Below are 14,659 nucleotides of genomic sequence, written 5' to 3' on the forward strand. Positions count from 1 at the left end.
TTTCCTGATGGATTCCTGTCATTTGTCGCGTACTAGTCTACAAAATCAGACTGTTATTGCTGAGGTCATTAAACCTCCCTTAAACGTGCTAAAACTTGATGGCATGCACTGATCCTTTTAAATCAAAGCACAGAAGTCTCGAACAATGTTACCTTACTACCTGTCTTCTGTGTGGAGGCACGATGGACTAATGGTTAGTGCGCTTGCTGCCGGATCGAGCGGTCTGGGATCGAGCCCTGGACAGGGACATTGTGTTGTATTCTTGGGCAAGACTTTTCACTCTCACTATACCTCTCTCCACCCAGGTGTAAAAATGGGTAGCGACGAATTTAACGCTGGGGGTAACCCTGCAATGGACTAGCATCCGATCCAGGAGGGAGTAAAAATATTCCTAGTCGCTCTGTGCTACAAGAAACCGGAGATAAGCGCCGGCCTGGTCGGCCACTTGGCTCGTATGCAGAATTAACCTTTACCTGCCTCCCTTGAACACAACCTAATCTAAACTAAAGAGTGTAAATAGCTCTACGATGATCATAACCCTTACCTTTCCCTGAACGAATTTTAACCAACTGGACTTCAGGTTCCAAAGAATTTGCTTGAGCAAGCAACTTTGACTCTGCCTCTTGCCTCATGAGAACTTTCTTCTCGGAAGGAGAAACTAGCGGACAGCCAGACAAACTGTAACAAAGACCAGAGGGTTAGCTTGTTTAAAACCTCTGTGTTTCTTTGACGGGCGAGTAAAAACATTCAGAAAAAAAGTGTGTAGAAGAGACTGATGTCATACAAGAAACTGTCTATGGCGGGGAAAGGGATGTCATGTGAATCAAGCTAGTTTTGAGGGGGGTGGGATGGAGATGTTAAGCAATTTTTCAGAACAAAAATTCTACTTCCATTTCACTTTTGGCAAGAATTGATCCAACTTTAGGTCCTGAGAGAATTTTCTTTCCAGTCAAACACAAGATCCAGTTGACTGTGACGGGCAACAATTTCAAAGAGTATTCGATCTCTTCCGTCATGCACGATTTTTCTTCACACTCTTCTTGGTGAGTCCCTTCCAACAGTCAATGGAACACCGACTGTTGCCTTGTCATCAAGATCTGCGCTTACCTTCTGTGGGTGCTGAACTGACCGCTGGAATGTCCCGTCCCGTCACATCCCGGAGTTGGGCACCTGAGGAGGAACAAGATTAGATCGTAGTTGTTCAATTTTTTAAGTTTTTTTCGTTCATAATCCATCTAAATCTTCCCCAATCTTATCCTTTTTGGTTTATTATCATTTTTTTGGTGTTGTTCTACCTTTGTAAACTGCTATGTTAGTTTTAATAGATTTTAAGGTCTCCTAAACTGTAGCCTGCAAGCTCACACGCGCGAGCGAAACGATCCGACGGGGAGGAGCCTCGCTGCTCCCCCGTGTGCTTCCCAAACGTGGGCCTACTCGCAGCTAGCTACACTGAGAATCAAATGTGAATTCATGATTTATCATTTACAAGGCCAGTGCTCCACCAATTGAAGGCCGTTAGAAGTACAGCACTAATCTTTTTTTACCGATTGTTATAAAAGGTTTTCTAAGCCAAACCATCCGTTTCTTAGCCTAAAGCCTGGTCCACACGAGCAATTTTTATGTGACAAATATATTTGATGGTGTAGATAGCACAGCAAATATTTGTCAGCAGTTCAAAGTTTAGTGCACCAGTAATGACTTTGGACGGCAGAGATACGCAAAAACAAGGCGGGGCTGCTTAGTCGCCCCTCCCCCCCACCCCCCCCCCCGCCCCGAAATAAAAAAAAATATATATCGCGTTTTCGAACATATTAGCCACATTTTATGTGACGAGTCGTCCACAGGAACGAATTTCGGATCTGACAACTTTTATTTGGCACATAAAAGCTTAACATGCCAGCTTTTCAGAAAATATATTTCGCGCAAAAATTGCTCAGGTAGACCAGGCTTAATAAATTCATTAAAGTACTCATGTCAAGAACGAGAGAATAACAATAAGAACGACTTTACTACACACGAACCCGCCAAGAGCAACGGTACAACAGTTCGAAGAAATCACACTTGGCTACCGCGCCTAGTTTGGTAACCTCTACTACATTACTCAGTACATCTACCAGCTTCACACTCACATTGGACCGCTTTTGTCAGACTGTGCACCACTCCCACCTGAGAAGAAAAGCAAAAGTGAACGATTAGTAGCAGCTGCACACTTAACACAATAATAATTGTCAAATAGCTCACAGTTCCAGATCGAGAAAGCACGTTACAAGAATGCAACGATATTTTATTTTGACATAATCCCTACCGGCTTCAGAATTTTGAAGAGCAAGCTTTGGTGCCAGAGGACAACCTGACAGGCTGAAAAACAGATAGAACAGATGTTATTCATTCCTGTATAAGTGGCTCAAAATAACTTTATGCCTTTACAACATCGAGGATCAACAAAGTTTTCAGTTCAGAAAACGCTGTGGAGAGTTAAGACTGAAAAAAAAAACTCACGTTAAAGGTGGGACACGTTTGTGACTGACGTTACACTTAACTTAAACCTACGAGGATTTAACATCAGAGGGTTTCTGTATCTTTTATGGGGCCTGATGGCTAGTATGTTGAATCTTAGGTTAGGTCATCAAGTCCGTGTATAAGTCCTGGCCAAGGTCACCGAGTTGTTCGCGGCAAGGCACTTCCTTCTCACGATGACGAATTGTTGTGGGACAACCTACACTAGCAAAAATGCTGGCGTGGGGGGAGGGGGGTGTAACCTTCGATTGACCAGTTAACATCCCATCCAGGAGGGGAGGGGGGGAGTAATATTCCAGCAGTATCATGCTCAGAACCGTGGCAAGGCATAGTTCTCTGTACTCCTACTAACCCACAAACGCTCAAAGACCTCAAAGGCGACATTCTTTACTTCCTACCTTCTGTGTGAGGCGTACTTGCCAGTCACATGACCTGTTCCATCGCAACCAACGGTGGGACACCTTTAACGAAAAGAGATTATACTTATCAACGCAATGCTCCAAGCGTAACGGCTGAAACTCAGACTACTCACTGCGTAAGTCAAACACATACATGTACCTAACTTCTTGGTGTTCCTGTTGCTGCATTTTGGCCGCCATTGGGCACCCTGATAAACTGAGAACCAAACAAGAACAGTCGTGAAATTGGAAAACGCTCGCCTTTACTACAGAAAACTTTCATGAACTTCAACTGAGTGAGACTGTGACCTACCTCCTGTGAGTGGCATATTGTCCTGAGACATGACCCCTCCCGTCACAGTTAGGGGTTGGGCAACTGTGTACCAAAATAAACAACAAGAAATGTCACTATTTCATGAATGATTCTTCGGCGACTCCTGCTCCAGTTGTTGAAACTTATTGCGCTAAGAGGAAAATGTCCTTCTGGGCAAATCCTTCCTGCAGTTAGCGTAAAGACCTAAAGTTAACCTAAAGTTCTTATTTTTCAAAAGGGAAAAAAATTCTAATAACAATAGCAATAACCCCTATTTAGCCTCGGCAGTGTTTAAAGCTCAAAGGTTAGTGGAGCCGAGCAAATAACTTACTGAAACAAATAATTCAAACAGAACATAACATTATTAAGAGTCTCAACTGGCCGGAGGCAAACCAGTAGGCTAAAAACAGCGCCATCACAAGTTAGATTCCTTACAGTGATTCTATAACACTAAATAAAAAAAAAGTTAAAAAAAGGCAAACGTCTTAATGTAATTGAGTATTGGACAATCATTCACCTAAGAAGCTCTTTGGGTTTTCCATCTGCTCCTGCAATACCAAAACAAGATTATCCCTGAGATATTGAGTGCCAGTGATACCATACGAAGACAACTGCACTTTTCTCATAACAAATATAAATACAGACCACAAATAACGGTATCATTTGAGTTGCATGAGGAGCACGCTAAGAGTTTGCTCCAAGACTTGTCTGCCTTGATTCAGAGGTGTATTTCCTTAGTTAGAAGTTCTACTAGATAGGTCAAGAATTAACGTGTATCAATCCAAAATAGTATCTTACCAAACTCGCGCTTTGTTGGGGTTTTTGGAAGAGGCACGTTCCTAGCGACCCTTGGGCAACCAGAGAGGCGACGATGAGTGGCAAAACGGCCATTCACATGGCCTGAACCATCACAGCCTTCTGTGGGACAACTGAAAAATAAAAAAAATGTGTTAGTGTTTTATCATTCTTTGAAGAGTCTCAATCAAAACAACACTATTCTTTTTCCAGTTCACATTTTGGTAAGGTATTTTTGACTCAGGGCTGAGGACAAAATTAATGTTAATAAGTACGACTTCTCGTTGACGAAGAATACTTTTTAAACCATTTCACCGTCTACTCAAATTCAAAAGCTAAGAAAAACTCTCTGGTAGGAAAGTTTAAGAAGTGATGCGTATGGTCTACATACCCAATAAACTTTGAGACACCTGAGAACAAGAAAACACAAAATAAAATTAAAATGTTTACCTTGCAACTTAACATAGGTAGCAGGAACCAGACAAATTGTGGTGTACTTTTCAGACAGGTTTGAAATTTTCACTTAGGCCTAGTACTCAGGTCTGTAGAAATTTGCACTGGATTCTGCATCAAGAGTTAGAGATCTAAGTTTAAATACTTGATGAGTTCAGTGTGTTGTATTTTTGCAGGACAAGACAGTTCAGTCCCTCTTCGACTCAGGATTACAAATAAATACCGGCGTTCTGTTAGTGTAACCTGGCATAATGTCGGGGCATCCATAGATGGACTAACAGCCCATCCTATGACAAAGAATGATGACTGTATTGACTTAACAATTAAACCATAATCTACGGCTTTACAACTGATTTTAGTACACAACTTGGTTTAAACCTTAGGCCTAAATAGGACCAAAAGTACCGTACCATAACCGTCAGGTTATCCCAGTTTCAGCAAGGAATTAGCAATAATTCTAGCTACTTCATACTGCAGAAACTGGACCTTTAAACACTACCACCAAATGCATGAGGCAGCTCCTTCAATCTCTAGATTAGGACCAGACTCACCAGACCTGGTTACTTGAAGAATAAATTAATAATCAGCCCTCACTCACCTTTCCCTCCTCCATAATCAGAGTCTTCGCCATCATCCTTGAAGTCATCATCCTCATCAGATGAACTCTCAGAGGATGAGTACTGCACCACTTCCTTTGCCTCCAGACACATCTCATCTGAGCTCACTTCTTCCTCCTCCTCCTCATCATCACCATCATCGTCTTGTTCCATGGGTCCTTTAACAGTTCGATCCTCAGCGTCCTCAGCTGAACACTCCGTCGTAGGCACTTCTTTAGGTAATGAAGCCAAATTACCACTCATGACAGAATTGGCAACAGCCACGGCAGTCGTAGCCGAGATGACGCTTGGCATTGAAAATGGAGTGAGGGTAACAGTTGGTGTTGTCGATGTACAGGTCACAGATGGAGATTCGGCCTTTGTTTTGGGTGGCTTGCTTTTAGGAAAGGTGAAGTGAACTGGGTAATCTTTATTGTCAGAGTCAAAGTTGAGTTCTTTCTTTGCCGAGTTGTCTTCAGTACTGGATGCAGAGGAAATTCCAGAGTCTGGTGATGTGGGGCTTTCCTGAGGGGGTGTCTTGTCTGTTAGAATGTACTTTGGTGGGCGTGCTAAAATAAAACATAACCAACTCAGTTAAAATAATCGAGATACAGTGGTCAGAATACTCAGGAACCCAACAAGCCAGCAACAAGTAATGTTGGTTTACCCCAAACTTGGATATAAGGAAATTGCTATATGTATCTAGGCATTTCTTATATCCGAGTTTATGACTGGTCTGGAAGAAAACAGTTAATTTTGTTTTCCGAGAATCTACCCGCCTCAGGAAACATTGAGATTCAAGGGAAACAAAACGAACTGGTTTCCCAAAGAACCAGGGACCTGCCATTACTTTTTTGAGAGGGAAGGGAGGGCAGAGTGGGGGTTGGGCAATTTTCTGGGGCATGAATTTTTTTCTCACGTTTAGGTTGTGCATGATTTTCTTGGTGGGCAATAACTTGCACAATAATTTTTTTTCAAGTCAAACACATGACCTGGATGGTAGAAAGCACTTACTCGATTTTTTCCTATGGCTCCCCCTGCACAATTTTTTTCCAGGCGTTTTGGCTGTGCAGGAATTTTTTGGGGAAAATTACCACCCCCCCTCCCCTCCCTCAAAAAAATAACAGTCCATCCCATAAGTGATTTGCTATAATAGCAGATCAAAGACTTTAGAAGACGCGGTCATTGGTCAGCATTCCCAGTTAACAGTGCACTGTTACCCTCTGATGTCAAAGATTTGCAATGTAGCCCACTGAGAATCTTCTGACAGGAAACAGTTTTATCATTAGATATCATGGGACCTGGGAGAAGCCAATAAAAGTGTGCAATGTTGGGAAAAACAAAATGCATTACATGGCTACGACACTAGTAAACAATTAACTCACTTTTCTTGTGTGGTGGAGTAGCTGGTGGACTCTTACATTGCCGAGCAATCTGCTTCTGAACTGTTGCCAGGGGACACCCTGAAAGACTGGATAATAATACATGACATTTAGATATGATTTTAATGCTGCAAGAGAAAAGGATGAAATGCTATTTTATGGTTGCTTTGAATGTAATTAATTCACATAAATATCATTTTATACCCACAAGTGGCTTAACCTTTGAGTATAAGCACTTAAAACCATATCTCTTGGTTGTGGATGTATACAACACATCAACTGAATTCCCAACTGAATATCCTTTCTTCTACTAGCTCAACTTAAAAATCATGAACTTTAACCCATGGACACCTGGAGATTTTTGGAAAAATGTATATTCGGACATTTTGGACATTTGTAGCCTTGACATTGAGCTAAATTAGCTCCAGTCTACTCAAAAAGGCATTTGCAACAAGACAGCATGCCTTTCTTTCCACTAGCATTGCATTTTATGACATTAGTGCTTAGGTATGCGCAGAAATCAAAATTTTGGATGAGAAAGTGTCCTACGTCTCTAAGCTTTGGTCAAAGGTGATGACATCAGAAGTGGAACAAAGGCCAACAATCATCACGGTCGGTTGTGGGCATCACAGGCTTCAATGGGTTAAAATAAACAACGCCATTTCCCTGGCACAGTAATAAACCTAATATTTGGCTAATACATCAGTTAACAATGAGCAGTCCAAACAAGAGAATGAATTAAGAGAAGGTGAAAATAAAATGCTCATCAAGGGAGTTGACAAAGGGGAAAAATAAATCTGAAATGCCCTGCTGATTGAAGAAGGTGATATCCATGGTAAGCCACCTGTAACTCTTTGTTCTATAAAATTATATGACATTTACAGCAAACCATACATAAACATCAACACTGGCAGGTTAACTAGCACACCTACCTTCTGTGAGATGTGTACAACCCAGTCCTGTGTCCAGTTCCATCACATCCAGGAGTGGGACACCTAAAATGAGAAAATAAAGGTTGTTTAGTCAAACATTGAGGAGGTGGGGGTTTATTGCGAGATATCCTTCTTGTGATTTTGCACAATGTGACATCAGGTAACCAATAAAATCACACAAAAGTTAATTTGTGGGGTATAAATACATGTAGATATAAAGCCTATCAAAGTGGACTGGGGGGGGGGGGGGACTCCCAAATAAAAAGGACAGGGTGCTTGTTAGAAATGTTTGAAAGAATCCCTAAGAGGTACCAAGATCCTGCTTCGTGGGTGTGGCTTGAAATGGTTTTCACCCCTAAGAGGTACCAATTCCAAAACAACACATTATCTCCTGTCATATTTTTTTGGCTCAATACCCTAAAAGGTACTGCAAAGGCTTCTGCTGTGGACCTTTGGAGGCTGAACAACCCAAGAGGTACCAAAACTGTGTTTTTAAGCCCTAAAAGGTACGAGGAGCACCCATGTTCTTTTTATATGGGACTCTCTCCTCCCAGAGTGGACATCCTGTTAAAATAAAGTCAACAGATTGCTCTATAGCATTTACTCCTTGAATTGTACATATTATGTATTCCAGAGGACAGAAAGGACTGCAATTTACCTTGCTCCATTCTCATCTCCAGCTCCTGACATCTTACCTAAGGTTTAATGCACACACAAAAAAGGTTTTGAGCCAACATATTGATAAAAGACCCTTTGTCTAACTCATGCAATCACAATGAATTACTTTGTTACCAAATCAGATCTTTGGAGCTCAGTTCTGATTTACTTAAAAATAAAACTTTTTTATTATGGATTTTGCCCTCCATCAGATCCTGAGCCCCATCCTAGCTACATCCCATTAAAAAAATGTGTTTTTTTTTTTTACTAGCAACTATTTCAGTTCCAACTTAGTTGCAACCTTATTACATCTACATCCATCTTCAAGTTGTGTAAGGTGATACTGAACAACATCAAGTGATATCAAGTGATGCTAACTTAAGATGTTTTCTAAACGACAACCATGATGATAAATAAAAATATAATATTTTAAATTTATGATGATAATAATTTACCATTTTTATCTTTATCCACAGAAACCCTTCTTGGACATCCATACAGACTGAAACAGAAAAGGTTGTAACCTTGCAACGTTATATTAAGACAAAATAAAAGAACACATTGAATGCAACAAAACAAAGATCAACAAGGGAAATCCATGGGTTTTCCATGGGAGTATGAGCCCCCCCCCCCCCTCCCCTCTCCTCCACAACCTCTACCTTCCCATTTTTTTTGTGGCTCACACCTCTTAGTTTTTTCCTCAATAAAATATTGCATGAATATTGCATTGTTGCTATTGAAAAAATTTTGACTAATGTTGCAAGATTTTCCTTATTTTTTTGGTTTCTGACAGCTTGGGAGTCCCTCTTCCTACCCTCTTTTTTCTCCCCTACAGCCCCATCACCTTTACTTCCAGGCTCCTGGTTAGGATCCCCCTCCACAAATAAGGCACCATGCATGTGGTAATAAAAATATCCTGGAGGGGACTCCCATATAAAAAGTGCGAGGAATGCTTGTCGGAAATTTTGAAAAGAACCCCAAGAGGTAACAAGACCCTGTTTTGTGGGCGTGGCTAAAATTTTTTTCACCCCTAGGAGTTACCAAATTCTGAAGTAACACATAAACTGATGCTGACATTTTTGGCTCAATACCATTAAAGGTACTGTGAAAGCTCATGCTGTGGGACCTTTTGAGGCTGAACATCCTTAGAAGAGGTACCAAATCAGTTTTTCCACATGATGAGCACCCCTGTACTTTTTATATGGGACTCACCCCCAGGTATAAAATTACACCTGCTGTGACTAAGCCTAGACCACATTCTGATGATGTACTAGATACTGACCTTCTGTGAGAAGCAAATAATCCAGACTTGTGTCCTGAACCATCACATCCTGGAGTGGGACATCTGTGATCCAAAAAAAGGGTGTCAACATGAATTAAATGCTGGGGTATTAATTAAGAAATAGAAAACATATACCGTGTTTCTATCGAGTTATAGAAACGCTAGTGGAAGTTTTTTTGAGTTCTCCCAAACTTTCACGAATGTTTCTATAACTCGATAGAAACACAGAGAACATGTTTTCTATTTCTTTTAGAAAACACCGTGATGAAAAAAAGGAAAGGAAAACAACTTGTTTACTTTGATCATCAAAATGTAAATTCTCTTTGCAGGTGCCATCATTATGTCAGCAGCTTGTGCTAGGTCTGTGTTTCCATCGAGTTATAGAAACACAACTTTTAACCAATCAGCATGCATATTTTCTTAGAGCTGTTTTCTAAATAACTGTAACATCCAACAGAGAAGAGTACAAACAGCAGAATCCTGAGTTTTCAGACCAAATTCTAAAACAACCTAGGAGAATGGAAATTGGTTCAAAAAATTAGGAGGCTCAAACAATTGAGGGTAAGGGAGCAAAAACTTGCTTCGAATATTTGAGAAATGTGAAATATTGAGGGTTCCAACAAAAAAAAAAAAGAAAAACAGTTTTCCACTGTCTCTTGTTATTCATTGATATATAATCACCTTGAAGCATCTGAATCAGCATCCTTATCTGTTGATTAATAAGAGATATTGAGTATTAAGAAAACAAAGATGTTTTATAACACAAACATTGTTTGTATGATCAAAGATTTCTTTTCTGAGACAGATTATATGAAGCATTCGGTTTGAATGTGGTTCTAGTAAGAGGAAAATTTTATTACAACTGGCATCATTGTCTGCTCAAAACATTATTTCACAGAAAGAGGGTAAGCCTCTGTACCCAGTATATTTTCATTGGTTGCTGCAGTACGCTGATAACCCTCTGCTAACATCTGTTTATGGGGAAATTCTAGATTCAGTAAAATAAAAACAGACTTTTCCAGAGTTCATGCACAATTGCATTAAATTACACTCCATCCATCAGTTACCTCCACTGTCTGTCCTTGAAAACCTCCTGTTTGTTTTCTGTACATAGGGACATCCGTAGACACTGAAAATAGGTACAGTGGAAGTTAAACTCTATAATATTTACGGTGTTACATCACATTTTTTTTTTAATATCAATGCCTACGCAATTTAGCCATTTTTGACTCTTGGGTTAAATTCTAAGGAGCATGCATGTACTGCCACCTGACAATAATATGATTGTTTCTGTTAGTAAGAAGCACTTACTGGAGGCTATATTGCTGACTCTGTGGAGATGCAGTGGCCCGATGAAAGCATGCTAGAGTAGAAACTAGGTAAAGTCTTCATGAGCCCAGTGGCCCCTCAGGATAGTACTTACCTCCAGTTTCTGTAGTATTAAATTCACTGGTACCCATTTATACACCTGGGTAAGGGAGGCACTGTGAGTGTACAGCATCCTGCCCAAGAACACAACATAATGTCCCTTGCAAGGGCTCGAACCCTGACCGCTCAATCCTGAGGCAAGTGCACTAACCATAAGGCCATTGAGCCTCCACATATAAATGGGTACTGGCAAATTAATGCTGGAGGGGAACCCTGTGATGGACTAGCATCCCATCCATGGAAGGAGTAGTAATATTCCTCATTGCTTAATGCTAATATTAGAAACCAGGAAAAGCTCCAGCTGTAATGAGCCACTGACCTGATGCAGACTTTACCTCACATATATAGATTTACACTGTACTCCCAAATGGTAGGATGCATGCTTTGTTAATGGTGGGTTATCCCTAAATATTTTTTCAGGTCCCCATCTACATTGTACCATGGTAAAGAGACACACTAAGACCCTAAAATATTATCTTGTTTTTGCCTTTGGACCACAAACAAGGGAATATGGTCACAGCTTAATCTCCAAACCTCTGGATATCGACTTCAAGCTGCATCAACCCTTTAGACCACTGGACATACCACTGGCAGATACACATTTAATGACTTTAACCCGCACTGGGTTATCAATGTAATATGCTCTCTCTAACCTGCGGTGTGATGCAAACTTTCCATTCACATGTCCCTTTCCATCACATCCTGGTGTAGGACACCTGGAATTAGACACAAATTACGCTTAAAACAACGGTTTAAAATGTTAACTAAAGAAAATGTAGACGGGCAGGCATCAAACATTGCATTTATGCTGACAAAGAAAAAATACATACACCATTGAGTAAGAGAATGGCTCTGCTCGGAGTAGACAAAAAAAGAAAAAAAAAACGGCAGAAAGTTAAAGGAGCAAGTCTTCCTTGGCATTTTTGCTCTACTAAAAGCTTGGTGATAAATGTAAGAAATGATCCCTTGATTCACATACAATAAACTGTAAGCAATATATATAGATAAGAACTGTGTGATTAATTGAGCATAATAATTAATAAATCATGCAACAAGATTATTTTGCAAATTTTCCAAATGTTAACCCACTCTTTCTCTCTTGCATAATGATTAGTTATGTCCATTTCCTAATGGGTTCTCAGCTGCCTTGTTTATAGAGGGTGGCACATGACAGTGGATCTTGCCGCACAACCAGCCCTTTGATGTTGTTCTTAATTAAATTCAAAATAACTTATTGGTTGGAATGGCTACCTTAGTTTAATTTTCTCTGACAGAGTTGAAATTATTGGCTTGTCACTAAGAATGACAGTCGTATAGTTTGTATGGACAGTAGGACAACTTATTAGCGTGCTCACAGTTATTTAGAAAGTGACTTGATCCTGCTAACCTACAGCTGTAGCTTTTTACTAAATGATGCTTCTGCAGTTAAGGAAAGAAAAGTAGTGCAGAATCTAATTCTGAAGAATTTGATGTGATGACCTTCAAGATAGTAAATGTCCTGTCATCAGAGTTATATTCACCCAGACTTGTAAGAAATTATATCAGTCAGAAGAGAGTGTACAATTTAAGTTTGCTTATTAATAAAAATAAATTAGAAGTTAGAACATTAAAGCTTACTCAGAAAATTACGATCAATTCTGCCTTTACTTTTAGAGGAAGAAATGACAGTTCTACAACAGCAGCTGCCATAAGAGATCTCATTAATATTAAATTTTAGTCCAGAATGTGAATATCCATAGGAACCAAATTTAATTTAAATAGCAAAAGTATTGCAAGCAGAAATTACTTGCATTACTCTTGTGATGCAAATTACATGTTACAGAATCAAGAATACAGCAATCAACAATGAGCTGCACGTAGTGAATATAAGGTGATCCATTACAAACCACACATTTTCTTGAGTTAACAAAAAAGAGAGGTTTAATTACAAAAGCTGTCAAAAGAGTAATGTCAGAATTTTTTTTAAAACATGCAATTTTCATCAATAAGGAGGCTGTGAGCCCTCATAATTACAAAATTATTACAACATCTGACAAAGCTGTGTGGTGACGCAAATTCTAGAAATAAAGTTTGCAACCAATTTCAATTTAGTTCCCTGGAGTTTGTTCAATATACCTGTAACTCTTGAATTTATGGCTTTAAGAATTTTTTTATGTATGTAAATGTTTTTCCATATGTCACCTTGACTAATTTTCATCACGCTGCACTCAGTGTTAACAAGGAACTTATGAAGGGGACAACTCTTACCCTGAATCAACTAGCTGCCACTTGAGGCTACAGTAATTTTACAAGCAAATTCTACATAACTTTACTAATGACACAGACATGATGTTCAACGAAGGATTCATTAGCCTGAATCAACAGCTACTAGCTGGCCAGAAAGCAATTCTGTTAAATTAATAACCTACTGGCCCATGGTTATTACTGATGTTATGCTGAACAATATAGGGATGGACATTTCTTGGCCTGAATCACATTGATAGCAAGTCATGAAATTGTGAATTGACTAACACACCTTTGCCACACTCAGTCGTAAGCAGATCAGTGGCCACTGGACTTAAGCTAAGCCTTAAACCATCCTTAGTCTAAATTAATTAAATTTTACCACAATCATATGACAGTTCCTACTAATGCTATGGAATTGCCCATAAGAACATAATACTGACCCCTTTCTTTAAACTTTCTTCCATTAAATATCAGCTGCTAACTAAAAAGTATTTTCTCGGTTGAAATTTTTTATTCAGCTTTTAGACGCAATAACGCATACCCAAAATATTTTCTGGTAAAACTGCTCATAGCATATTAATTAAAATCATTTAAACAGGTGTCAATCACTTTCCAAACTAAAATAAAGTACTTTTCAAACTCAAATAAAGAGAAGACAGCGAAAAGAAAGAGACATTTAGAAACTTCTGCCATAAACAGTTTTGTAAGAAAGATTAATTTGACACTTACCCAATAAGCTCTTGGATGGATGCTAAAAGTAAACAAATATACACATAAGTAAAAATGTGTATAATTATGTAATAAGACTAACTGGTGTTCAATTTTGAACTTATTGGATGGAAAAAAACTATGGACTGCCAAAATTGAAAATTAGGCCACAGACCAAGTTCACTTTGGCAGAAGCAGAATCCAAATTGGACAGCATTTAGTCATACAGTACCTGTTAGACAAATTATCTTGAAGATGGAACAGTCCATTTTAATTGCTAATTTAAACACATTTCTAATAGTCAATCCTGTAATCACTCCTTCCACACAAAAATAGAGAATTAAACTTCAAGGTTAGAAGAGAATGGGTTGAGAATAGTACACCTCACCTGCCATTCCAAGGCCTCTGCACTGCCTCTTCATATCTCTAACACCAGAGGAAGGTCTGTCTAGATCGGACATGAATGCTTGTCTCGTTGCATGCACCTGAAAGAATATTCTTATTCACTCTTTACAACTGGATAGAGAAGCAGATAAAGATATCTAAGAGACACTTGGTTTGACAAAACAAAAAGGGAAAAAATAAACAATCTGACACAGCCATCATGATGCTATATTGGTACTACCATTGGTAGTGAAATGGGTGTAGAACAATATTTTTACCGTTATTTAGGACAACCAAAGGTCTTTAGAAAAAATCTATTGGTGAAGCTACCAGTGTTGAATGTCACTATCCAACACAGTATCACTATAAACAATTTCAGCACACATACTGAATTCTGATTGCCTAAAGACAAAGGATTTTTTTTAAAATTTTCTCTAAATTGTTTGGGCAAAATCACTTGCTCCTGAGCAAGGCTTGAACAAGATTTGGATCTCTGACTTCTATAAACACAATGGTTCTGAGGTTTGCTTCTTGAATGGGGTTATTTCATAAAAGGATTATAAGTTCGGGAGGTTAAATGATAAAGGT

The 14,659-nt window shown here is 39.2% G+C and overlaps 1 protein-coding gene across 6 annotated transcripts in view; it reads right to left on the minus strand.

The window, feature by feature from the left end:
• Positions 1–14,659, minus strand: part of LOC145462897 (uncharacterized) — a 34,462-nt gene that overhangs the window by 5,238 nt on the left and 14,565 nt on the right. For 5 of the 6 annotated variants that reach the window (XM_081446554.1, XM_081446550.1, XM_081446552.1 and 2 more), the window contains exons 4-24: positions 14,076–14,172; positions 13,709–13,730; positions 11,407–11,469; positions 10,393–10,454; positions 10,007–10,034; positions 9,326–9,388; positions 8,499–8,545; positions 8,045–8,081; positions 7,387–7,449; positions 6,458–6,543; positions 5,075–5,641; positions 4,415–4,433; positions 4,027–4,157; positions 3,746–3,776; positions 3,229–3,291; positions 3,070–3,132; positions 2,916–2,978; positions 2,306–2,358; positions 2,130–2,166; positions 1,108–1,170; positions 545–678 (exon numbers count right to left, since the gene is read on the minus strand). In XM_081446554.1, the coding sequence (XP_081302680.1) occupies positions 545–678; positions 1,108–1,170; positions 2,130–2,166; positions 2,306–2,358; positions 2,916–2,978; positions 3,070–3,132; positions 3,229–3,291; positions 3,746–3,776; positions 4,027–4,157; positions 4,415–4,433; positions 5,075–5,641; positions 6,458–6,543; positions 7,387–7,449; positions 8,045–8,081; positions 8,499–8,545; positions 9,326–9,388; positions 10,007–10,034; positions 10,393–10,454; positions 11,407–11,469; positions 13,709–13,730; positions 14,076–14,172 (1,792 nt within the window). The remainder of the gene's footprint in view (positions 1–544; positions 679–1,107; positions 1,171–2,129; positions 2,167–2,305; positions 2,359–2,915; positions 2,979–3,069; positions 3,133–3,228; positions 3,292–3,745; positions 3,777–4,026; positions 4,158–4,414; positions 4,434–5,074; positions 5,642–6,457; positions 6,544–7,386; positions 7,450–8,044; positions 8,082–8,498; positions 8,546–9,325; positions 9,389–10,006; positions 10,035–10,392; positions 10,455–11,406; positions 11,470–13,708; positions 13,731–14,075; positions 14,173–14,659) is intronic. The other variant, XM_081446555.1, reaches the window with a different exon arrangement.

This window comes from Orbicella franksi, chromosome 12, assembly GCF_964199315.1.
Source record: "Orbicella franksi chromosome 12, jaOrbFran1.1, whole genome shotgun sequence".
NCBI classification, from domain to species: domain Eukaryota; kingdom Metazoa; phylum Cnidaria; class Anthozoa; order Scleractinia; family Merulinidae; genus Orbicella; species Orbicella franksi.